Below are 26,348 nucleotides of genomic sequence, written 5' to 3' on the forward strand. Positions count from 1 at the left end.
ATAAAATGAATATATACAAAATAGTATTACATTATATTGAGTATTGGGGATTTTAGGGGAAAGTAGTTTCTTAATTGAAAGTACAAAGATGTTTAAATTAGCTTTACATTAGATTCCTAACCTAGTTTTAGTAACTTATCCTAGTTAATAAGTAATACTTTAGAAACAAACCTGTTTTGGTTCAAGAATTACATTAGTTGAAGGGAAGAAAATACGTTTTTATTATTATTTTCAGTGAACTTTTCCTTTAAATCAGAGCTGATAACTCTGCTGCAGTGAAACAATGTCTATCAAATCTTCACATTATAGTAAATCTCCCCCCGGGCTGCGTGGAGGGAGCCCTGCTGAAGTAAACACGGTAAGCCCGTTAACCCAATAGGCTGCGAGGCTTGTGTAAGAGCGTAGTGTCTACAAATAACAGGCGTCGATCCTAATTATGAACCGGGTCTTAAAATAGACTCCATTTTGGAAAAGGAGGCGAGAGACTTTCACTGCAGCGCTAAATCCGCTTTCTGAAGGAATGAGCGGCACAGAAATGACTGATATCTGCAATTAACCGCATTATATTGCGCTGTGGTGGAAAATGAGGGTTTGGTTTGGAGCGAGAGGGAGAGAAAACACGTGTATATATATTGGATAAAAAGTAGGAGGGGAAATAAAATGAGAATTTGAGCCAGCGCGGAATTGATCAACTTCTTGGCATTTTTTATTTTTCAGCTAGCTTATAATGTCCCCAGAGAGTCTGTTGAGCGTGTTAAAGTTAGCATGAATAGGGGTGTCGTGGGTGCATCGTTTTAGCTTATAAACATAATTAATTAAAGCAGCAGTATGAAAGATATCAAAGTATGTTAAACTGCATTATTTAATATATTTTAACATTTATAATGTATATCTAATTAAAGCATATTGAAATAAATGCCTAATCTAACAGATCTTCACTGGCTCCCCCCCTACACCGGATTTGGTTCAGCCCTGGGGTTACAGGAAGTTGTAGCCGCTGCCATGTTTAGCTGCTTTGTTGTAGATTTCTTGCAGATTTTTTGAAGTGTTGCAATGGAGCCGAGCTGGAGTTCCTTCTTATTTCAGGTACGTAAAAGCTCTTTGGGACGCTAAAAGAAACGAGTAAGACGGGAAAATCGTCAAGGGGACGCTTGGGCTCCTTCTCCGCTGGAGTTTTGATTTTTGAAGAGATGTTTTTTATCCAATTCAAGCAAAACAATGGTCCATCAATCCCGGGCTTCCAGCTGTGAGGCAGGAGCGGGACACTGGAGACGCTGGAGATAAAACCCCTCTCTTCTCGTCTACGAGTCGTTTAAAATCCGCTAGTGTGCTTTTGGACGTTTCTCCTGTCTTATAAGCTTGGATTAAACCCGCTCGCCACGTTCAGAAACCCGTATTTTTAATTATAACGCTAGTTTGCGAACCTAAAGAGAGCAAACACGAGTCGTCGCCTGTCTGTATCTCAGTCTCTCCCTCGAAAACACCAGTCTCTTTCTTTCTGCTCTCTTTCTCTGTGTGTGTGTTTCTGATTTGTTTTGCTGGTTTTATGTGAGACTGAATGATCTAATGGATTTAAATTCCCCGCTTTCAACTTGTTTAACTAGCTAGCTTACTTACTCGACAGGCTTTAAATGCTTTAAACTAGACTGTAGCCAGTAGTTAATGGGGACTCCTCGCTGGGTGCAGGACGTGCAGCTCCAGCTAGCTAGTTTGGCGCTGCTCGCTGGATAACTAACTTTTTGGGATTCAAACGGAGATGTGTGAGAGTGTGTGTGTGTGTGAGCCGCGGGTTTCAGGAATTCCAGCTATGCGTGTAAAGCGGTCACAGGTTTTTTGTTTCTATGGCGAGCCGTTTTAGCCTTAAATCACACCAGTCCTAGTTTAGCAGTAAAAAAAAAAAATACACTTTAAGATGTCTTTAATGTAGGTTAGCTAACGTTAACCTAGCCTAGAACCATCGCTCGTTTCAGGCATCATTTTATAAAACTAGGATTGAATTGGATTTAAGTTTATTGATCCCACATCGGGGAAATTCACTTGTTATAGCAGCACGAAAAATATTAAACATATAGAAAAAGAAATGTAAATAGTGCCCAATAAACAATAAATACTAGCATATAAGAACATGCACAAACAAACAAAAACAAGAAAACGTTAAGTAACAAGACAAAAGAACATAAAAAAAATAAAATTTATGTGACTAGTCATGTTTTTTTTTTTTTTTTAAGGTTAGGGTTAATTACCTACCAAGACATAACGTTACCCTTATGTAGGCTAACTTTAACTATCACTTTTGCTAGGTTACCAGTCATATGATTTACAATGGCTTTTTTTTTATTGAATATATTTTCTAGTAACAGCTTCAGTAGCTAGCTAACTAGCTAGCTAAACTACTTTATATTTGTTGCTAATTACTTTTTTTTTTACTTTTAATTCAACTCTAGATATCTCCACTAACTTGCTAGCCTAGCTATAATCCTGACTACTAAAATTCAGGTCCACATAGAACCTAGCTAGGTTAACGTTACCTAACTAAACAAATAAATTGACTAACTAGCTAGCTTACTAGCTAGTATACATGCTAATACAGAATATCTCTGATATCTAACGTTAGTAATGTAAGTTTAGGATGTTAACTACAGTTAAGATATCTGCAGTTACGGTTTTGACTAATAAAACTAAGTTTAATTATTTATTACAAAAATAATGTAAATTAGCTTAACCTATAAAACGTTAGGATTTAGGATACGTCGCTCTGGTACCTATCTAACTAATGTAACCTGATGTTTATAATAAGAATGGATTTATGAACCTGACTAGCTAATCCTTATATCTGATGTAACTTAGTTAGCTACTAGTAAAATTTGTAATCTGAAAATTTACTTTACTAAAGTAGTTAGAATTGTGATTTTCAGACTGAAACGGGTTGTTATATGTTTCTATTGTTGGAGAGATGTCCAGGCTGCTGCTGCTGGTGAATATGGGGTAAAGCTTTGGCGCTAACTTTTTGGTGCTAAAGCTAACACCGCTCTTTACCTCAGACTAGCATAGCTGGCTAGCTAAACTAACGTTAGTTAAATAAGCTAAGCAAGTTAGCTACTGTAGTTAGCTTAGTTGTTTTAGCTTTTGAGCTCCGTTTTTTATTTGTAACAAAATACATTTTTGGTAGTTTACTAGCTAACATTTTCAGGTTTGTGTTTGGCTGAATGTTCTTTAAAAAGCTACCCAGTTTGCTAGGTTAAGGTTTCACTTGTAAAACGGTTGAAATGTATAGTTTTTTTTGTTAGAGGTTGGGAGTTTTGACCACTTCATTTAGCTTTTTAAACTTAATATTCTCATTAAAAGATTGTTTATGTATTTTTGAATGTCTAATAGGACATTAATAGTCAAATAGTTGTTACAGTAACACTTATGTAGCCATAGTATATTACATTAAATGGCTTGTGTATGTTTAGTCTCTTAGGATTAACATTAAACAGGTAATGTTCTAGTATTTCAAATATCCAAGACATTACACAGCTAGAAATGGTGTGCTGCAGTTAGCTAGCTTAGCAAATTTTACAGACCTTGGTTATCATGAAGAACAATGCAGAAGTTAGAATAAAATAAGATAAATTAAAAATACATTTAATTTTTTTTTTTAAAGCTAATATTCAGAGGGGCTTGCATATGGATGGATGTCACTCATGTAGGCGATTGTAGTCTTGGGAGTCTTGCTCAAGAATTGTTATTGATTGGTGCTGTGTGCTTGCTTGTTATGTCTGGGAAATCTACCCCCACACCTTCCACACGCAGTGTTATCCACTGTGTTACAGGGAATATTGAATATTATTCCTAATGTAATATGAAATGATGAGCTCTCTTCAATAAAATGTTTAGGTGCCTACCATGTTTGTAGGCAACGGTGACTCAGAACTCACTGTGTCACCAAGTCTGGCAAAGCAGGGTAGTAAACAGCCCTCCTCTTTTAGTATTATATGCCTGGTGTTGATTTCATGTCGTGCCTAGTGTGCATGGACTGAAGAGGAAGCAAGGCTGACCTTCCTGCACAGTAGCATCAGTGCACAGATTTCTTTCACTCTTTCTTTCAACTGGCAGGGATTCTTAAGCAGTTTTTGTGATTTAGGATTATGTTGTGGTGAAATGCTATTGAACAAGGAATTGGGCAACTGGGACAATTGGGGCAACTTTAGTCAACTAGATTGGCCTAGTCCTTGGGAAACAGAGCAGATAAGATCTTGTCTTTCCATAGGTGGTCCTTTTAGCTAAATATAAATTTAATGTCAAGCCAGTCATTTCTTTAACTATAGAGACCGAGGCAATGGGGTCAGGAGGTCAGCTTTAGCTGTCTTTGAATGTTTTCCCAGGTAAAGTGTGGGATTGCTTGAGTTTACGGTTTGATGTAGAAATGGCGGAATCAGTGGTGGAATGTGTCTCTTTTGCAAAAGTGATACATTGGTGTGAAACTGAACTATATTAAACATTGTTTGCTTGTTGTTTAATAGAACTGAGGTAGATTACGCTAACTGTTTGCTAAGGAAACTGCACTTAAGGCAAACTGGACCATTTAAATCACACTCTGTATAGCAACGAACAGAGTAGGCACACATGTGTGTATCACTTTCTCCTGCATACTCACTCACTCATGCACAATTTGAATAGCAAACCTGATTATTAAAGTGGCTCAAATGTGTATCCTCAGGGCAAGCTCCTTTCCCCGCCACCTTCTGGCTTTGAAGTCGTTGCTGTAATTGTGACAGGTAGAGCTACAGTATTCCCAGCGTAGCGCAGAAGTGCAGCTGTTACCTGCTAATTGGCCCGGCACGAAACCTCTGCTGCAGGCAGAAGTGGTTCCAGCTTGCTGATTTACCTTAAAGTGGTGCTTGGAGGTGAGAGGCAGAGGCCTTCCTTCTCTGAATCACCATGGCAGTGGCATTGTGGGTAGCATTCAGGAGTAAAAGGTCAGGTCTGACCAGACTGTGCTACTGTTTAGGCATGATCTCACCATCATCTGTTTTTTTCATAGTTGCTTCTGCAGAGATTAAAGTGTCTGTCCTGTCTGATCAGTGGTTTATCTCTAACTTCAGTGGAAGGCGTAAAGATAGATAAGAACCTGCACAAGCGACAGCAGCTGGGAAGTTTGCGGGTGAAAATATTGGGGGGGGGGAATCAATTTTTTTTTTGCCGAATTCAGCTTGAAACAACTTCTGAACAACAGTGGACAAGGGCCTGAGCAGTGGAGCAACCCTTGGTGTTTTCGAGAGAGAAGAGAGTGAGAGAAAGAATTTCATTTGGTGGTCCTTTCATGTGAATGGTTGTGCATAGCAGGCATTGTGCGAGTCCTGAGAGAGTGGAAGTACATGTAATCCCTTTATTACTCAGCTGAAGCGGAGCGGAGAGAGAGGGAGCGAGCGAGGGCACCAGCCCGTTACCGGCAAAAACACGGTGCTACCGGTACAGCCCCTACTGAATGACTCATGCGCTTACTGCCCAGCGGAGGATTGTGCATCTCCCTCTCTTTTCTCTCACTCCATTATCTTCTCTCTGTTCTCTGAACGCCTACAATCATTGATCTTAAGCATGCTTCCAGCACACCAGCATGTTAATGAGGTGTTGCATGGCCTGAGTGACCTTTCTGTGTATGGCATAGTTTAAGCATTGGTTTAATTTCCTCATTCTTAAGGCTGTTTTATGATTTTGGTCTCTTTTTTTATTTCTTATTTTGGATATTGAATATAAAAACTTGATTATTGGTTGATGTCAAACTGAGTTGACTTATTTTTTTTTTTTTTTAATCAAACTGGTACTGGTAATTGTGTTGGGCACTGGAGAGGTTTTGTTGTACATTCATGATGAGCGAGAGGATGATTTCCATGTTGCTAGGACAAATATTGCCTTTAATAGGTTGTATTTCAAAGGCTGTTGACTGTAGGCCAGTGTCTGCCAGTGGGAAAGAGAGGACGACTCATCAGTCTGGAAATGTGTTCCGTCAGGCAATAAATGAAATAACATTTGTTCATGGTGAGCTCATTCTGGAAAAGTATGCTTGTGCTAAACAAAATGGTGTGAAAGTTGAAACTAAACAAGGAAAAGTTAGTATATTATCATTATATGTAAATTTTACAGTACAGCAGTCTGAATCGCCTAAGCACTAGGCTTCTTTTGAGCCTTTTTTCAGGTCTTTTTGCTTAAACACCCATTCTACTTTCTCTTGTTTCCTTTCAAATTCAAATTTAAGAAAGCTTTACTTGAAAATGAATTACCATGTGCTACAGCGTTCAGTCTCGTCCCTGAGCGCAGTCCTCCATTGTGCCTGGGCTGCCTTTTCAAAAAAAAAAAAAAAACCCTGCTTATTCCCGAGCCAAGCTCGTTTTTTGGGATGTTATTTACGTTGGAGTGACCTCAGCCTTCAGAACCGATTTGGATCAAAATTGTCAGAGTGGCGTGAAGGCACAGCAGGCTGCAGTCACCATGCCTGTGTCTGGGAGCATGGCTGCCCTTCTACAGCCTTTACACACATGAAAGGGGCACGCACTCTGGCCTAGTCCAAATTCTAGTTGCACAAAAAACACCTCAGAGCCTACAACAGTGAAGGTCCTGGAAGGTGCCGGCTCAGGCAGGTGTGCAGACAGTTGGGAATCTCCCCCACCCACAAGCCACAGCCTGAACTTCCATGTTCCCAGATCCCCCTGCATCTGCATGGTGTCTCACTAAGGGGTGTGTGGAGAAATGCAGCCGTTCTGCCCATGAATAGAGGAACCAAATCAGCGAAGACTCCCCGACAAAGACCCCCTGGTGGGGCCTGAGTGCATCACTGCTCGGATTTGGGGGACGTAACAATAGAGTAGATGAAATAAGGAGTACAATGTGGAATTCATTTTTCTTCTCTCTCTCTTTCTCTGCTCCCCCCCCCCCCTCTCCGTCCCTGTCGAGACTGGCTCTGCTGGATGGTTGGCTGAACCCAAATGCAAGGGGTCAGTTGTTTAACCCTGGCCTTTCGTGATTGCGGAAGACAACACGCTTGTCTTAATTGCGATGCCCTCCTTTCCCAGAGCCCTGTGGACATAAGCGGGTTCAATGTATAAATGTAGGTTGTCATTGGCACTAAAGTGAACGATAGAAACGATTGCTCAGCCAGTTGGTCAGTTGACCAATTTATAGTGGTGGTCTTTTCTTAACCTCGCTGTTCTAGAGTCTTAAGATGGGCCTTTTATTTGCATAGTAAATCTCAATGAAGGGGCTTGTGTTGGGTAAGACTTTGCTATAAATAAGTTTCAGGAGGAATGCCAGTGGACAGTTCCGGTTGGTTAGTTTATTTGGACCGTGTTCTGTTGTGTCTGGAGCATCGAGAGCCATTTTGAGAGGCCGTTAGGCAAGAGCCGCAGCCATAATGGAGATTACGAAATGATTGTTGCCGTGGCTGGACCCTAATATGTGCTGGCCCTCGCCTATTTGGGATGCTCCATTGAACAACAATAGTGCAAGAAGCACAGCGCTTGCTCCTTTATTTATTTTTTCCCCTCCTTCTCACCCAGTGGCATCCCTGGCTGCTATTGTGCTGACGTACCGTCTGAAGTGTTTAAGAAGCCCCCGATGCTGTACTCGGGGCAGGAGAACAAACATGAGAGAATACTTTCTGAGACTTCAGCAAATCTGGATAACTGCGCACACCTGCTCGGATTAGTTTGTGGCTTAAATACAGCCAGTGAAATACTGACCGTTTTATTTTTCTCACTAATTATCCCCCCAATCCCCCCCTTTCACCATTCTTTTCTGATATCTTGAATATTAGGCAATACTTTTTAAAATACTTTTATTTATTATCAGGCAATACATTTATTTAAAAAATGTCAAAGCTCTTTATTTAAGACCAACCGCTATCACACTGCACTGCCTCAAAGGGAAATAAATAAATCCACCAAAAACCTCCAGGTTTTAGTTTTGTTCAGCATGATGCTCATCTTTACCCAACTTCTTCTTATTATTATTATTTCGCAGTATGAAAAGAGATTTCGGGCATTTACAGGACATTGAGGCAGGTTGTTGGAGTCTGGCAGGGCGGCAAATCTCTGCACAAACGAATCCTTGTCACGTATAAACAAATACATAGTACACAGTCAGATTACATAATGCATGTTGTTAGTAATGCTGGACTGTGAAATTGTTGAATTTGCTCAAAACAGACATTCAGAACCTCTAGTTGACAATCTTACACATCAGTCTTTTTGTATTGGTGCAAGATAAAAATGCATGTCTGTTTGTTTTTTTATTTGCTTGACCATTAATTGTGATTTAGGTAAATGATTCAGTTAATCGTGACATTGATTTACACCCAGCTCCAAATCCTGAAATCTGGTTTTGTTCAACAACTGTATCCTGTATGTAAAACATCTGATATCACCAGGCCCTTTGAAAAACAGGCTGCCCCCACCCCCCCTCCCCACTTCCTCAAAAGCAGCAGCTTTTCAGTAAAGGACTCCATTGCATTGAGGCTGCAGTAGTAACTGAGCTGTTCCATAAAACCACGTGCTTTGGCTCTCTTTCCCTGTTGTGTCTCTGCTGCTTTTATCTGGGGTGCTGTTTAGTCTCGGTGTGTGAGTTCACGTGCAAGGCAAAAACTGAGGCAAAATAAATTGCTACTGTGATCAATGGATGCATTGTGCATTGTGGAACAAGTAGAGATCTGTCTGAGCTCATTCTGAAGTTGGGAAGCATTTAATGCTTTTGAGAGCCATTGATGAGTCCTTGTCAGTTAGTCTTTAAAGTTTCTAAGAAAGTGTGTCTGCTGGTTTAGAGTATTATTTTTGAAAAGAATACATCAAGGCCTTGGCAGAGGGAGAAACTATGGACAGTATTTGTGCTTTAGATCATGCTGTGAAGATTTGGCAATGCTAGGGCTCTGAGTGGTCCAGTGGTCCAAGAGGATGGAAGGGAAGGGAGGAAAAACTTGACCAGCTGACTTGTTGCAGCAGTTTCATCCCATCAAAGTACCATGTCCATCCTTTTATCAATGTTTAAAAAGACAGACTGCATGACTGTGTGGTTGATGTTATACACCAGTAAGAATAGCACCAAATAAAATCCCTGTTCCTGTTTAGTAATTTATGATGTTTGACCCAATACTGTTGTATATAGTGTACCTTTTACTAGATTTTAAAGGGTATTTAGGCCACCAGTCTTTCACATCCTTGCATCAGACAAAACTGTGGCTTGCTTTCATGCGCAGCTACGGTTTACATTTAATCTTTGAGTTTGTGGCATTTTTTGAGCGGAAAAATATGCTCCATCTGTTAAATGTTTAAAGGCTAAATAGTTTTGGTGGTATATCACTTTATTCTTTTTTTATTCATGTAATTACCAGTATCATTGTCAATACTAATTGTATTGTACATTTCTAACTTGTACAAAGTATCACATGGTATTGAAACACCATGAAACCTTAGGGCAAGATCTATATTTCATATTTTGTTATTGTTTTTTAGGACTACTAGTAGATCCTTGTGGATTGAGTTGAAAAATTGTTCAACTTTGCAGAAAGTTCCATCATGCATCATGGCTCTTTTTTTAATGAGGCAGATGAACAAAGGAGAGGGTTGGCACAGGATGTCGATGATGATTCCAAAAACATTCAGCTTGAAGAATTCTTTGCATTGCTGTACTTTTATTTTCCTCCAGAAAATCTATTCATTGATGAGACAACATCACTGTAAAGCTTGGCAAGTTCATTGCTTTGCTTGTATTACAAAGCATTTTAATTAAACCTGCAATTTAAACCTGTTTGTTCTAAATTGTACACTATTTATTGGCTTGATTGAGATTGATTAATTGATTATTTACTGCCGAACAAATTGGTGGTGGTAATTGCTTGTGGTGCAACAAGATGTAATTTAACACTGTTGGAGAGTACACAAGACTAAAGATGGATCAATTAGTGTTTTAGAGACCAATACCAATTGTCTTTCGGCTTGATTGGCCAATACCATTCAAGAATTAGGCTGGATGGCATGTTAAGGCATCATTGTGCATGTCCTCTGTAGCATTCTGTGTGTGGTCTTTTAATATGAAACATCCTTTGTTTTTTGGAATTGGCTACATTATAAAACACTGTTAAATTCCAAGCACAAGCTGTGAACTTGTGAATTCCCATCCAAAACTGCACTGTCATCATTACTCATCGATACACATTGTCGAAGGCTGAGTGATGTACCCTCAAGAGTGGTATCTGGTTATTGTTCTGATATACACTGTACTGCGGTGAGACATTGACTCGTGACAGGGTTTTCCTGTTAGTGTTATTTCTTTACTCTAATTCCTTATTAGTTATATAGTTTAGTTTTAAACGTTCTACAAAAATTTGAGTCAATTGCTGAATGGGAAAAACATGAAACACTGGCTTCAGGTGGGGTTCTGCAGCCTTGTGTTGGTTTTGTACCAACGAAAAACTGTAGTATCTTGTGACCTGGCACAATACAAATTATTGCCCATAACATTAAACCAGCTCTCTGGGATGGCTAAATTATCCACTGTTTGCATATTTGCGCTGATAATTGGCTGTAACAGACACAGAGCTGTACAATTCTTTCATCTACAGTAAGTAATATACAGTAAGTAATATATGAACATTCAATATAGAAGTTTCACAGAAACTTGCACCTTAGTTAAATTTTTGGGTTCTTGCAATTCCTGGAAATTGTACAAACTGTGTTGTGTAAGTTTATCTATAGTTTTGAAGTAGCTAAAAATATACCTGCATCCACCAACTCTCTCATTTCTAGTTTAATCCACACCCACTACTTTCGATTTGCAAAGTATAGGAAATGAGTAAAGTTCTTGAGCACTAAAAAAGCCCCATCTTGAAAACTTGGTTTCAGCAGGTTTTAGCAGTGTGTGTAAGAGGTTTGTATTTTGCGGATAACAGCTTTTTCATCTCCTTAAAGAAGTGGTGTTTGGGCAGGACCGCTGTGATGTGGTTGTGGTTTGGGGTTCTCCGATGTGTGCCTCAGACAGGTTTTCCCCCGGCTTTGCGAAAAGGCTTGCCGAGGGCTGTCCCGGCACGGCCGCAGGCCACACAGTGACTGAGACAGCGCTGCAATTGAAAGCAAAGATGGATGTTCTCCCTGGTGCTACCATAAACAAGCGCCTCTGCTGTGGGGTCACCAGTGGAGCAGCCTTCATTTCCTCCTACCACAGATTCCCAACCTCCCCCTCCTCCTAAGGGCAAATGGCTTGATCCAAAGCTCATGTGTGGTCGCTTCTTTGCTCCTTCTCTCTCTCTTACACTCTCTGCTTGTCAGGTCTGCCTCACCTCAGTGTTTGCGCTGAGCTCATTCTCACCAAAAGCGGCACTGGCTTGTCGCCCTGCTCCACATGAGTCGGCTACTTTTGCGGTCACATGTCCCGTCCTGCACATCATAGCGGGTGGGATCGGTTTGCATCGGCCTGATTTAGAAGCTTTATTGGCATTGGCCTGCTTTTGAGCCACGCTGCCGAGCAGGAGAATGCCCAGAACTATTTCTGTCCCCTCTGTAGGAGGCCCAGCACAGACGGACCCCCTCTTAATTTTTTATGTTTTTTTTTTTTCGTGCTTTGGGTTTGCCGTATGTGCAGCTATTGTTGGGATTGCCCTGCTCCTCCAGAGCATTTCATTCATGAGTCTGGAGCTAAATTCGACTGCCTGCCTGCCTGTCTGTGTGAGTCAGTCCTCACCAGAAATGCCGGATCGAAAGATTTGCCAAAAAAACAATTTGTGTCTCAAAGGGTATGAGTACACTGATCAGACAGAGATAGATTCTCCTAATTTGGAGCATGTTTTAGTGTTTTTTGCCTCTCTTTGCAGCTTGTTTGTGTGTGCGAGTACGAACAGATCACACTCATTATTGGTCATAATAAACAGACTGGCGGAAATGCTGACCAGGCCATGCTGTTGCTCAGTCAGCCTGAGAACGCTGTGCCCACTTCCACACATTTGCCCAGAATGAATCACTCTCTAATTTTGAATAGGCATTAAATGCTCTGCTTCTCTCGCTCTCTCTTACTCTCTTTCTTTGCTTGCTTTCTTCCTCATTTACACTCATCCTCTTTCCCTTTGGCTTTTCTTCATGTGCTGTTATCTTGTAGTCAGCTTCATAGCTTGTCCAGTGGTAGATATTAGAAAACAGGTGCTTGGTTTGTAACAGGGATAAATGGGATGCATTCAAGTCCAGTCATTGACAGTGGTTTAATGTGATGTGATGCATTGTAGAGGAATTAAACGAGTCTGCATTCTTCACATTACTGTTGACGGGAACCCTGTATGCCTCTTAATGTTACAAGCTTCTATGCAGTTCTGAGCAACTTTACATCAAACCACACTAAACTACTTTATTTCTGAATTTCTCAGTAATTTAATTTACTGAGTTACCTTTCAGATGTTGACCCATTACAATGACCTAAACCTTGTTTACACCTGTTTACTTGGTTGGTTAGGAGTATCAGGATTGTGTCAGGATAAGGCAAAGCCACATAAAAATGCACCCAAGAAGTTTAAAATATACAAATCAGATCTCTCAAAACCAAAACTCTTTCTCATGCAGTTTGTTAGTGCTAATATTGATTTATTCAGTCTACACAGTACAACCAACAAAGCAGTTTCCTTCCCCTATGCTTGAAATGCCTATTGATGTTTAAAATTGTGAATTTCATGGCCAATTTTGCCAATTTTGTGCATACGAATCTAAAAAGAGCCCCAAAACGGATATTTCAATCTGCTTGCACTGTGTAATGGCAGCTTCACCCACTGCCCAAACTTTTCTAATTTATAAGCCACTGTTTGTGAATATAATCACCTGTGAGTAGGTGATTATCACCCTCTTAAGTCAGCGCTCATTAAGGTGTCCAGTCAGAAAACATAATAAACACATGCATGATTAATTCCCTGTCCAACTCCTCTGCAGAAACATACATCATATAAATGTGTGTAGATATGTAGGTTGAACATTTTTAAAGAGCCTGCAAACAAAAGACAAAGGCACCATTATGAGATTGAGTAATTCCCAAGACCTCACTGTGCTTTGAATGCAGTTTTGTGCTTTTAGGGGCAACCAGGGGAAGCCCACACTTTGTTTTTCTCTCAGTACTTGCTACCTGTCATCTGTATTGTGCTGCTGTAAGCACATCTGACTGACTTTGCTTCCGCTGACAATGCTGCTTCTTTCCTTTATCTGAGATGTGTGGGACGTGCCCCATTTTAGAGATTTTGTAGTTTTATTAGAGACAGCCCAGCGTAAGTTTTAAATATTCTAAGAGAATCGACAGAAAATGTTACCACCCCACCTACCCACACACTCAACCTCAGGGGGGTTCTAAACAAATATTACATGTAAAAATGCGTAGAGAGCCTTTTTGAAAGGCAAGGACCAGAGGCACTCTGATGTATAAAATGTGTATGTAATTAAGGCTACTTTCCTTTTTTGTTGCCTTGTCTGATCGAAAATAGCAGGTATGCACAAAAATTCTGTGCCACAAACCACTGTCTCAAAATTTGCTCCAATGTCAACACATTGAATGTCTCAGTCCAGATCAGTTGGACCCTGATTTACCTATTATTGCCATGTTAAAACCCATTTTCTTTGGTTGGACTTGGTTTGGCAAAATGTTGAAGTAGGCTATGTGCTAACAGTAGAAGAAGAAGAAGAAGAAGAAAAATTAGTGCAAGCTAGTTTGAGTTTGATAAATACATAAAAAATATACAGTAAATTAGACAAAGTAAAATAAAAATTTAAATATACAATTCTATGTTGTAAATATTTTCTACATACTACTGGGAATTTGCACCCAGGTTTTTCACTCACCTGTACACCTGTACTCTTGTGTTGTGACAATAAATAAGATTTTATTTGACCTCAAATACTAGTTTCAAATGTATCACAATCCAAAGCAGATTCTTTCAATCTTTGTACTTAAATGTTCTTTTTTTCTCCATTTTTTAGCAGGCCAATGAAGCCCTCCACCACCAGCACCAGGTGGCCCCCAACAGCCTGCTGCCTCTGCTTAACTCGGGGAATGAGCCGCAGGATCAGAAGCCCATCATGCCCATCCCACTGGACCAGAAGCCCCCAGTCAGTGCGGCCGAACTCCTGAAGGACAACGTAGCCAGTGGGACGGGGGCTGGTGGAGGGGGCGGCGGGGGTAATGGTGGCGGCGGGGGGCCCATGCCCATCATCAAGAAGGAGCACAAAACCAAGACGCCTTTCATCTGCGGCTACTGCAACAAGGCCTTCCGAGACAGCTATCACCTGCGGCGGCACGAGTCGTGCCACACGGGCGTCAAGATGGTATCGCGGCCTAAGAAGACGGCGCAGACGGCGCCTACCATGGTGCCCCTGATCTCCACCATGCCGCGGGAAAACAGCGGCAACCCCTCCTACATCTCCACCATCGCCGGCATCCTTACCACAGCCACCACCTCTGCCTCTACCGGCTCCAGCGTGATGACTCCTGCCTCCATGACCGGTGTGGGCCATCAGACTGCACCCAAAAAGCCAGCCAAGCCTGTGAAGAAGAACCACGGCTGCGAGATGTGTGGCAAGGCCTTCCGCGACGTCTACCACCTGAACCGCCACAAGCTGTCGCACTCGGACGAGAAGCCCTTCGAGTGCCCCATCTGCCAGCAACGATTTAAGAGGAAGGACCGCATGACGTACCATGTGCGCTCACACGACGGGGGCGTCCACAAGCCATACGTCTGCTCAGTGTGCGGAAAGGGCTTCTCAAGGTATGGAATCAGGTTTTAAGCCGTCTCTGTAGTTCTATTGGAGATAAAGACATGCACAGTTAGTCAAGTCATTCTGAACACATCCTAAAAGCCTAAAAGATAGACCCCATGACCCAACTGGAGCAATCAGAGTAAGAAATCACAAAAATATTTGTATCCAAGGACGAGGTGGAAAAGTTTATCTGGTTCAGGGTTCGTACAGTTAAGAAAAAACTGAAAAAATAGCACTTTTCAGGCCTGGATAAGTTTTACAAAATTAAAAATACCCAGAAAGTTTTTGAAAAAAGTCATGGAAATTAGGTCTACAAATGTTTGTTTGTTTATCGATAAAGTAAATCGTCAAAAAAAGTTGTTTGAAATGGGTTTTTAAAAATGTTAATTCTTGCGATGGTTATGGATTCACAGCAGGTGTTGTGATGGATCTTGTGTAAAGGGCTGTCCAAATTTGTCTAGAACAGTGCATTTTGCTTCAGTCTGCTCTGAATGACTTTGTTTCTCTCTTAATTTAATTATTTTGAAATTTAGGAAAAGTGCTTCAGTTCAGGAACCCTATATCTTTGCCTGTACCTCAAAGAGGAATCTGTGTTTGAGGCTCAGACTTGCACCACATTATGTTACACTAATGTACATTATTGGTGCTACAGCAATATAAGGAACTTTTGCTGTGGTGAAAAGATCTGGGAAGATTATGTGCATCGATTAGCAGTTTCGCATATTTGGTTTGAACATCATTAGTGGGTTTGCCGGCTATCAGGTTTTAGCTCTTTTTGAAGAAGATTGAAAATTCAGAAATTTCTCAATTGTGCTTACCTATGTAAATCATTTGACTTGAAAACGTGTTGTTGAGTTTAATTTCCCGCCACTGATTTATAGAAATGAAGGCTAAGGATCAGAGGATGAAGACAATTTAGAGTATTAGACAATTTAAAGAAGCACTGGAATGTATTTTAGGTTCTTGTATGAGTAACCCTTTCTAAACAGGCTACTTTGGAACTGTTCTCAGTGTTTGTTCACAGTGAAACATGGTGATGTCAGTGTTTCTGTTTTCTCTTTTTTTTTTTTTTTTTTTTTTAAAGCCTGGTGTTGAAATATGTGTACAAAGATGTAGCCGGCTCCACCATCTGCTCCTCCATATGACGTTAACATTGTCTTGCTCCCGTTGGCTGCAGTCGGCTGATTTATAGCTGCAGTGAATAGTTGTGACTGGCTGCTTTTGTGCTTCCCCAGCACGCGGCGGCCTGGGCTGGGCCTGCCTCCTGGAGCGGCCCCTACCTTCTCAGGCCGGGCCGGGGGGAGGGGACGAGGGCCAGCTGCTTTGATTCCTGTGTCACGCTGTGGATACGTTGAGCTCACCAGTGAAAAAGCTGTAAAAAAAAAATAAATAAAAAATGGGCCCTGTGAGACATGAGTCTGGGATTTCCTCTTGCTCACGGTTGCAGTCCCTGCGGACCACACGTACTCGGTGTGCCGAGATTGTGGCTTATTTAAGAGAAAACGACGCTGCATCATCTCTCCCTATTTCCAGGCAGAGACGAAGGCCGAATGCGTCACTCCGGCTCCCTCCACATCCTGTTCCAGCTCGCGGCACTGCGTGACTAATAATCTGAGGATTAATTTCAGGGTGAGCAATGCAAGTCAGAGCGCTGAGAAGAAAGGAGCCGTTTTTAGCCCGCCAACTGTTCCCTGGCTTGTGCAGCGTTTCAGTCTGTAACGGCCTGGCCTCCCTAGAACCTATCTATAAAGATAAGAACCAGCAGAGGATGGTCCAAAAGCAGCAGAACATTATGAGGAAGGTTTTATCTTCCATGTATTGGTTTATTTATTGAATATATCCATCTGTTTATCTATCTATAACAGTAAAATAAAAGGGCTGCAGGTTGTGGTCATTCCCTGAGCAGCACTGTGCTCTCCTAAGTGTCAGCATGCCGTGGCTGTCTTGTCCTGTCTTGTCCTGTCTGGAAGCCACCATCCTCTTCAGCCAACAGCTAGGGAGCAAGGAAGCGAGGGCAGGAGGGGGGGAGGGAGGGATGGGCGGGCGACCATTCCAGTTCACCGCACCGCTGAGGAGATCCCACTTGACTCCTCTCCTCAGCAGCAGAAGCACAGCCAGTGTGAAACTGGCCCTCCCATGACCAGCTGGCACGGGTCTGCTTCGAGAGGGCAAACGGCTGGTTGTGTTTGCCCCGTTCAAGCATTTCTCACTGTCTTAAACAAGTGCGCACACACACACCTCACACCTTGCCTGGCTCGACCAGGTTATGCAGGTGGATTTGAAGTCCTGTTGCTTTCGTAGAGCGAAAACTATACATTAAACGCTCCCTTTTATTGTTTTTCACTTTTTTACATTTGTATCTCAATTGTATCTGGTTGTTCTTTATATTGTTTTCTGATTTGGCAGATTTGGTGTGATTTAAAACCAACCCTGCTGCGACTGCTATGTTGATGCTTGAGTGTTCAGACATGAAGTGATTTTTTTTCACGATAGTGTGTGAAAAAAAAACATTGGAATATTTGGTTGGTCTGTGATTGATATATATATTTTCAATATATATATATATATCTATATCTATATCTATATATCTATATATATATATATATATATATATATATATTGAAAAATACGGGAGGTCAGTGATCCAGCATGTCAATGATGTGACCGTTGCGCATGTGTACATTGCTGTATCAATCCTATAACTATGTATTGTCCTATGTAAAAATATGAAAAAGGAAGGTTTTAGTTTGATAGCTAGTCTTTGATTTCTGTTTTACATTTTATTGCATTCTTCTCCTCTCTTAGGCCTGATCATCTCAGCTGCCATGTCAAACATGTGCATTCCTCAGAGAGACCGTTCAAATGCCAAGTAACGGTAGGAGACGTGTCATTTGTCACACATACACAGTATTGCCACATTTAAAGCCGGTTGTTTAAGCTTAGCATGTCCTATAAAACACCACAGTTCTCCCAGAGCTCTAAACATGTGCAGTTTCCAAGATATCTGTAGTCTACGACAAAAGCCTTACAGTGTTTCCTTACAGTAGTTCATTTTAAAATAGACCATCCAAAGACTACTGCAGTATTAATGACCAGATTCTCTGCTCGGCTGCAGGCCTGCACTTCCGCCTTCGCCACCAAAGACAGACTGCGTTCGCACATGATCCGGCACGAAGGGAAGGTCACCTGCAACATCTGCGGCAAGATGCTCAGCGCCGCCTACATCACCAGCCATTTAAAGACGCACGGCCAAACCAACTTCAACAACTCCTGCAACAAAGGTAAGTCCGCAGAATTCCACCGAAACCCGTGCGCTTATTCCGGCTGGTATTCAGAGAGTTCCCGAGTGGGAGAGCTGATAAAATCACGGTAATCCCAGATCAGCTTTTCTACGCGACTCTTCCAATACCTCTCCTGATCCTGATGAAGGATCAGTCATGTAGTTCTAACTGTTAGTTCAACATACTGGTACTAATATTAACTTCATCCTGATGTAGCCTAGTTCCACCCCCTCTTCAGAGAGCATTCTGACGTAGTAATGTAGTTGATCTCCGTCGTTCTCTTCACATCATTTACATATAGTCACTTCATGTGACTAGTATAGGTGCATCTCAGAAAATTTGAGTATCATCGAAAAGTTAATTTATTAACTCTCATATATAGATTCTTTACACAGAGTGATCTGTTTCAAGATTTTACTTCTTTTATGTTTGACTGTGCAGCTCATCCGCTCTTCTTCCAGAACCTGGGACCTTGATTTACAGATTAAATCCACTGTCCACTGCCAGTACAGTACAGTACAGTGATTTCCTGGAAAATCTTACAGCACTTCATGCTTGAAGATGCAAATTTCATTTTCCAGCATGACTTGGCACACTGCCCACACTGCCAAAAGTACCAGTTGGTCTTGTTTTATGTTCTAATATTGAGATACTGACTTCTGGATTTTCATTAGCTGTAAGCTATAATCATCAACATTAAAGTAAATAAATGCTTAAATAGATCACTCTGTGTGAAAATGTGAATTGAATCTATAGGTTGAGTTTGACTTTTTGAATTGAACTACTGAAATAAATAAACCTTTCGATGCTATGCAAATTTTTTAAGATGCACCTGTATGTGGTTGCTTTCTGAGAAGATCTTAACCACATTCATTTAAACTTGGTAGTCAAATGCTTCTTTTGTTAGTCAGATTGAAACCCAGTTCTGACAATCCTGTGTCAGATGGAATAGGAAAATTAGCTTGTTCTTGACGGTTATTGCTTGTGGTTCGGTTGTGCTGGGTAGGGTTTCGGTTGTGCTGCGTTGAGTATGTTTTGGAGTGACCCGATCTGTATCTGTTTTAAATACGTCTTGGGTGCGATTATACTTTGTTTGCTTGGATTTATCCAGGTTTAAGAACGGAGAATGTTGTGATTTTGGTTACAGTCTCTTTCTTTTACGCACTTCATCTCTTCTTATTATTATTTTCTTATTGTTTTTCAATCTTTGCACATTTTCTTCCTTTTTACACTCTCCTATTTTGTTTCTCCACTTTCTCCCTTATTTTCTATTTCTCTCTCTCTTCTCTTTTTAATCCTCTTTTCTTTTTGTTTTTGCCATCTTATCCCCTTTCTTTCCTGTTTCTTTAAAATCTTTAATTCTCTTTGTTTCTATTTCTTTTGTCCCTTCTTTTCGTGAATACAGTTGTTCTTTGCTCCTCTTTTCACTTTACTTTTCATCCTTTACTTCTGTCTTCACTTTCTCTGCCTGTTTTCTAATCTCTCTTGCAATTTCTTTGGATCCTTTTAGACTCTTTCTTTCCTCCTTTCGGTTTAGTTTGCTTTATTGACATTACATTTACACGTGTATTGTCAGTGCATTTCTCTTTCTTTTGTTCTTCCACTTTCTCTGTCTTTCTTAAACTTCTCCTCACTGTCCCGTTTCTTCTCACTTTCTCTGTTCTTTGCTGTGTGAAGGAACCTCTTTTGCTGATGTGTTTGAGAGAACTGCATCCTCAGGCCTGTTCTGATGTGCTTTGGTTTGGTTTGGAAGTGTGTAGGAGCTTCAGGGCAGACTTTAAAGTTTTTCTCTCTTGTCCAGAAGCCCCTGTAACCAGCTAGTGGGAGAAAAGAAGCCTCTTACTCAGCTAAAATCTTGATCCCCTGAAAAAACATCAAGGAATATCTGGGATCAGATGTGGATTTGTAGGACTTGTAGTGTCTACTTTTGGCTTTGCCGTTTCTGTTGTGTCCCATTAATTGCACCTGGCTTGCCGGGACATTCCTTAAATTAGCCCAGCTTGTAAGTAGCATGTTTGTGCCACACATTTAGAGCAGGACCTTAGCTGCCCACACTAGTCACCTTATGAGGACAGAGTTCAGATTAAAGTACGTCGTAAGTAGAGGCGAAGGCCAGCGACTGATTGCATCACGCAGCTTCGTAGAACAGCTGCTTAATTCTCTCCTGCAGGTTGATGGAGTGGTTTTAGGCTGCATGCTGTGGCTGATGCCCTTCTTTAATGCAGCTGGGTAGATTAGGTTCATTAGGGAATCTGCTGTGTGGTTCACATTTTAAAAGATCATTCCAAAGGTTATCCGCAGACCCCCATTAAACTGGGTCACTTCTAAGTATCATCGTGCTGACTTTGGCTTTCTCGTGCATGGATGGATGATGCACCTCCTCTCGCGTTTTGTGTGTCTGTAGGCTCAAACATTTAATTGTTTTCTTCTTTTTTTTTTGGAACTAGTTAAAGCTTCATTCTCATAACCCTTGTAGTCTAATAGTCCCTTTCTTTCATACATTAGATCCATAGAGCCATTCATTTTGTGTGATCATGCTAAAATGTACTAAATATTTACTTTTTTTACTTTTTTTTTATAGGAAGATTCCACTGATTGATCAACATTTTTGTGTAATTAATTTAAAGCATCTTGAGTTGGGGGTTGGTGTGAAATGGTTAATAGTAAAGATTTTGTTTACAGGAATCCAGATGTCTGCAGTTATGAAAAAGCCATTTTATTTACCATCAAAAAAGATTAATTCATAATGGCAAAATAGTGGGTTTTATGTGGCAAATAAGCCTGTCTACCCACCTACGAACCAGCCAATGCATGCTTTTGTTTATATTTGTACTGAGACCTTTTTAAATCCATTCCAAAATCATCTCCACTTATATTCTTATTCATAACCAGTCCATAGTATAATTTCACAGTCCTGATTAAATATTGATATACAAACAATAAACTACAGACAACATTTCCTCCAAATTCCAAAAACAAAATGAATTTAGAGCATTTATTTGCAGAAAATGAGAAATTGATTGATGAAATAACAAAGACCTCAATATAATGCAAAGAAAACAAACAAGTTCATATTCATAAAGTTTTAAAAGTTCATAAATCAATATCTGGTGGAATAACCCTGGTATTTAATCACAGTTTTAATGCATCTTAGCATCATGTTCTCCTCCACCAGTCTTACACACTGCTTTTGGATAACTTTCTGCTACTCCTGGTGCAAAAATTCAAGCAGTTCAGTTTAGTGGTTTGATGGCTTGTGATCATCCATCTTCCTCTATTATATTCCAGAGGTTTTAATTTGGTAAAATAAAATAAAAATCATAATTTTTTATTAGTCTCTTATTTTTTTTATAATGTATTTTTCTGTATAATGGAGCATTTCACAACAACCCACTAAGAATGTGTTTGTTTACTGCTTTTAACCATTTAATCATACAGAACATGTGGAAAAATCATTGGAATTCCTTGCAACGTCTTTTTTTTGTTTGTTTTTTTGCTATGTTTTTTTTAATGCCTTGGATTTGTAAAACACCAATAACAACATTAACAGTTTTTATTATTATTATTTTGTTTACATCATATCTATATATGCGTTAATTTGTCATGTTATGTTTTTTTGTTTGTTTTTTTTTATATACACTTTGTACACATTAGTTTCAGGTCCCAATTGTATCAATGTTGCAATAAGGCAAGTTTTTAGCAATAATCTCCTCTTCAGTTCTTCATAGCTCAGTGATCAGACAGGTTTGCCTAGGCTTCTCTGGCATCTATCTTAGCACGTTTAGAAGCGTGTCCCACACACAGGCTAATTTGTGTCTCTGTGCATGGAGTGGAAGTGTGACGCAATACTACGCTGACTGTGATGATATGGTGACACTTGGAGTTAGAGTATTAAGTCCCCTAGCTCTGAGCCTGGTGTAGTGTGATATCATGTACCTCTGCCCACCCTCACTCACTCACACTACTGTAATGAGGCTGTTTTGCACAGCCAGCTAGATGAGGGGGGGTACCAAGACTCCCCAGCATCAGCCTCAACCTCAGCCTTGGCTGGCTGTCCACCATAACACTTTGTGTCTGTATTTCTGAATAGGAGACTGGCAGTGGAATTCCTCAGGGCTGCGAAAAGGTAAAAAAGTAGTTTCATGTGAAACACCAACCCAGGCATGGGGCAAATGTCACACAAACACAGTCTGGGACACACCGATTTTATGTATTTGTGTTTTTTTGTTTTTTTTCTTCAGTGTCGTTAATATGTGCTACAGAAAGGCAGTGAGGAGGGGTGTGTAACTTGTGCAGCTGATTAGGGCTGAAGTGATTATTCAACATATGATCGACAGTGTTTATTATAAACAAATATCAGTGTCAACAACTTGTTAATTTGTACCGGTAACTGCACCACACTACACAGAGTGCTGGGAACAGAAACACAGTAGGGTATGGGAAATAAAAGGGTAGGGCTCTCTTACTCTCACATGGCAGGAAGTTCCTAAAGGATCAGATTGTCCACCAATGCCTAAATGAAGGCCTGGATGAGTGGAGTAAAATTAAAGGATGGATAGTTTTGTGCATTTGTTTAGAAAAAAAGATGTGGTTGGATATGGACTTCTTCTAGTGTGATGACCACGTTAGCTATGTAACTCCAAATTCTGTGCATAACCAAGGAATGAACATTTTTTTCATCTGGTTGTAATCATTCTTTAAAGAGTGTACTCTTAAGTAGTCTAAAATTAACTTTTTAAACACACATTCACTGGGTGGGGCTCTGAGTGGTCCAGCGGGATAAGTGCTGCCACTATGATCGGGAGATCGCTGGTTCGAATCCCATTCATGCAGCTTGCCATCAGCTACTGGAGCCCTGAGAGAGCAAATTTGGTCTTGCTCTTTCTGGGTGGGTACAGTAGATGGCGCTCTCTACCCTAATCACTCCAAAGGGTGATGTGGATCAGCACAAGGCTGCATCTGTGGGCTTATGTATCGGAACCGAGTCGCTGCACTTTCCTCCGAGTGCACTGTGATGGGAGGAGGCATGTGCTAATCTTCACTCTCCTTGTGTTGGTTACGAGGAGTCCTTAATAGTGGGTTAGGGGAGAAAATTGGGGAGAAAATGGGATTATAAAAAAAAAAACTGCCTAAACAGGTCTGGGTGGGAGCAGGGATGAAAGATTTCATAATCATTTAACACCTCTCCTCTGTCTCTGCAATCTCTCTTCTGTTTTTTAGACAGCAATGAAGTCTGCAACTCTGCCTCCGCCACGCCCATCACTGTCTCTGCCCCGATTACCTCGGTGATGAACCGCGGCAACACCAGCAACCCAGTCACCATTGCCGCACAGATGAACATCACCACCAACACGGTGAACATCACCTCTCCGGTGAGCCTGCAGCACCCAGTCACGATCACGGGGCCGGTCAACATCGCCTCGGTCAACATCCCCACCTCGGCGCCCATGAACATCACCCACCCGGTCGCCATCACCACCCCCATGCCCATGAACATCGCGGGACCCCTGAACATCGCCATGAGACCCATGGAGAGCATGCCTTTTCTGTCCCAAATTCTGCCTTCCTCGCCGCACTGGTAAACGAGGCAGAACTGACTCCTCAAGCCTCCCAACTTGAACCTGATTCTCCTTACCAGCTGACCTGCTCCCCCTGCACCCCCCCCTGACCGAGCCTTCCCCCCTCCCCTCCCTTCCCCTCCCTGCCCAAAACCCTGAGAGAGTGTTTACTCTTGCAGTGTGGTTGAAAGCTTTCAGCTGCATTGCGAGCGTCGCTGCATCACAAACCCAGCTGAGCTGATGGAGTTTTCTACACGTTAGAGAGGGTTTTTCTTCTCTCTGAAGGATTGCTTACCTAGTTTTCGATTGTGATGCGCAGAACACAAGTTCTTCCGACGCCCTGAGGGAGTTGGACGACTCTTTAGCAACACTGAGCATGGAGGAGACCTTGGTGACTGGAGAGGTTTCTTCTTAAAAAAAAAAAAGGACAAATGCAATAAGTGCTGATTTTATTTTTTTTATATATATAAAGTTTTCGATGGTTATTTTTCCCAGAGCTGTGGGAGATTTTTGAGTTTAGCTGTAGTCTGCTTATCAGTATTTAAGGTTTTTTTTGTGGGAAATGAGTTCAAAAGGGACAGGCTTTCATTGGGAGGGATTTGTTTTAAAGGATTTTTTTATTATTATTTTGGGGGTTACAGAAAGTGGTAGGTGTGAGTGTTTATGATTTTAAGGTACAGTATGTTGTATCTTGTACAGTTGCCTATGCTGGCTCGTTGTGTTGTTACCAACTACAGTTGAGAATGGTTATTTTTTTTTTTTCTTTAGCACCGGTGTTAGGACACTGTTGATCATGACTGTTATTTTTTTTTTTTTTGTCTATGCTCCGTTTATTAAGGATGGCTGGGGTGTGCTTTGTTTACTCATGTTTTTTTTTATTTTATTTTTATTAAACAGGAACAGAGGAATCTTGCACTGAAAGCATATCCCTAGTGTATGAAACAGTATTATCAGAGATCAAAATTGAGTGTTTAGGTAGCCAGCCTAGGTATGACAGGGCCATCTAGTGGTTGGTGTGAATCTACACCTCAAAAGTTTTTATTTGGACTCTTGATTATCAAGTTGACAGATAAATTAGTATGTAGTATTTTATACCCTTATTTTTAAATCGTATGATCTTTTAAAACTTTATTATTTTTCTTTTTTCAAGGACCCTGTTAGTACGGATGTTCTGCTCAGGAAATGTGCCCAGTGAACCCAGTAAACTCTTATTTCTATTATCTTTTTATTTTTTTCTGATTTGTTTTGTAAATATTTCTCTCCATTCATCACTTTTTCTTCCTGGGGGACTGAAGAACCTAAACCATGACTGATCTCACCGTCCATTATTTATGGAATGCTTCCATCGTGGTCCTTCATTCGACTCCATTGACTCTCCCCTCCTCCCGGTGGCTTTTGGGGGTTGTAGTCCCTCTCAAAGCCCTCAAACCTGGAGACCCACCAGTGTCCTACTGTGGGCCAGTGACCTGTTCGAGGTCTCCGATAACTAAGGAATTAGCTTGGCACGATTCTCCAGAGCACCACTGCCTTGGGTGCCGGTCCCTCCTCTGCTCTGCCTACGTTTGGACTCAGGAGTTGAACTACTTTTGAACACACTTTATTATTGTCTGAGGGGACGGGTCTGGAAGGACACGTCCACCATCAAGTCACTACGAGGGTTCGGAGCCCTGCCAATGTGATGCTCGGTACACTGTGTTGACCACTGTTGGTGCACAGCTTTTGTGTTTTATGGTTTTGGTTATGTTTTGTTTGATTTGATTTATCATGTGACTCGCTGCAACACTTGCGTGGTCTGTCGCTCGAGCAAAAAGGAGGAAGTGAAAACACTAATTTAGACTTTTTTATTTTATTTTCTTTGTCTGTTTTTGATGTTTTTGTTTTTTGGGGGTCCCCCAGTAGTGTGTCCTGCTACAGTCAGTGCCCGCTTTGTGCAAGGCATTATGTTTTATCACAGAGGAAAGAAGAAACACATGCATGTGCTAGTTTTTATTTTTTTATGTTTTTTATTTGTTCCTGATTTTAGGTTCCACGGGAATGTCTGTCTGCGGAACGGAGAGAAAGTATTGATTTTATGTATTTTTTACGGAAAAAGAAACTACATGCATTACAATTGCCTCTTTGCCAAATTCAAACCAGTCTTGAAATGCAATGAATTGACCAGTATGAATTGAGTCGGACGTCATTTTTGATTGACTGTTTCGAACCCCTGTGAAGGCAGTTGAATGTATATCTTTGTACAAAAAAAAACAAAGCAGCTTAGATCTGAGGATGTGGTAGTTACAGTACAAATAGACACGTGAAAGAAGAAAAAAGCAAGATAACCTTTTTATAAAATAAAAAAAAAAAAACTTTTGTATTAGAACATTAACAACGGTAATTTTGTACATATGAAGACTAGGCTTTCTGAGTAGCAGAAAGGAAAACATTCCTACATTTTTTTAAATGTATGTTTGTCAGAAATAATTATGTAAACATGCGCAATGTTTTATGTGCCTTTTATTTGGGTTGTCTAAATAAAAGAAAACTATAAAACATGGTCCTGGGTGACTTTTATTTGTCATCCTAATATTTCATCTCTTATTTGCAATGTTTTAATGCAACTAATATTTTGATTTGTTGCTTTGTCAGTGAATGTCTTGGTAAAGAGCAGCATGCATCACACTAGTCCATACAGGGCAATTCTTTAATAACATTTTTTAAGTATTGGAATTAAAACTGTCAAAATGCAGATTGTGTAAAAAAAAAAAAGTGTAAACACACTTAAA

The 26,348-nt window shown here is 40.8% G+C and overlaps 1 protein-coding gene across 2 annotated transcripts; it reads left to right on the forward strand.

Annotated features, from left to right (window-relative positions):
• The first annotated feature begins 875 nt into the window (after window positions 1-875).
• On the forward strand, window positions 876-26,119 carry vezf1a (vascular endothelial zinc finger 1a). 2 transcript variants are annotated; one of them, XM_007244760.4, is made up of 6 exons: window positions 877-1,086; window positions 13,968-14,752; window positions 17,550-17,619; window positions 17,860-18,025; window positions 22,116-22,151; window positions 23,246-26,119. In XM_007244760.4, the coding sequence occupies exons 1-6, from the start codon at window positions 1,054-1,056 to the stop codon at window positions 23,605-23,607; spliced, it is 1,452 nt and encodes a 483-aa protein (XP_007244822.2). In that variant the 5' UTR covers window positions 877-1,053; the 3' UTR covers window positions 23,608-26,119. The 2 variants fall into 2 exon arrangements, with proteins under 2 accessions (XP_007244823.2, XP_007244822.2); XM_007244761.4 differs by lacking the exon at window positions 22,116-22,151 and having other exon boundaries at window positions 876-1,086.
• The last annotated feature ends 229 nt before the right edge of the window (window positions 26,120-26,348 follow it).

The sequence above is a fragment of the Astyanax mexicanus genome, chromosome 20, assembly GCF_023375975.1.
Source record: "Astyanax mexicanus isolate ESR-SI-001 chromosome 20, AstMex3_surface, whole genome shotgun sequence".
NCBI classification, from domain to species: domain Eukaryota; kingdom Metazoa; phylum Chordata; class Actinopteri; order Characiformes; family Acestrorhamphidae; genus Astyanax; species Astyanax mexicanus.

What these genes read in the sequence shown, in the direction of transcription:
- vezf1a (XM_007244760.4), top strand. Translation starts at nt 1,054, where the DNA reads ATGGAGCCGAGCTGGAGTTCCTTCTTATTTCAG. An exon ending in CAACAACTCCTGCAACAAAG is followed by an intron (nt 18,026 to 22,115) that starts GTAAGTCCGCAG and finishes ATTTCTGAATAG; the next exon opens with GAGACTGGCAGTGGAATTCC. An exon ending in TTCCTCAGGGCTGCGAAAAG is followed by an intron (nt 22,152 to 23,245) that starts GTAAAAAAGTAG and finishes TCTGTTTTTTAG; the next exon opens with ACAGCAATGAAGTCTGCAAC.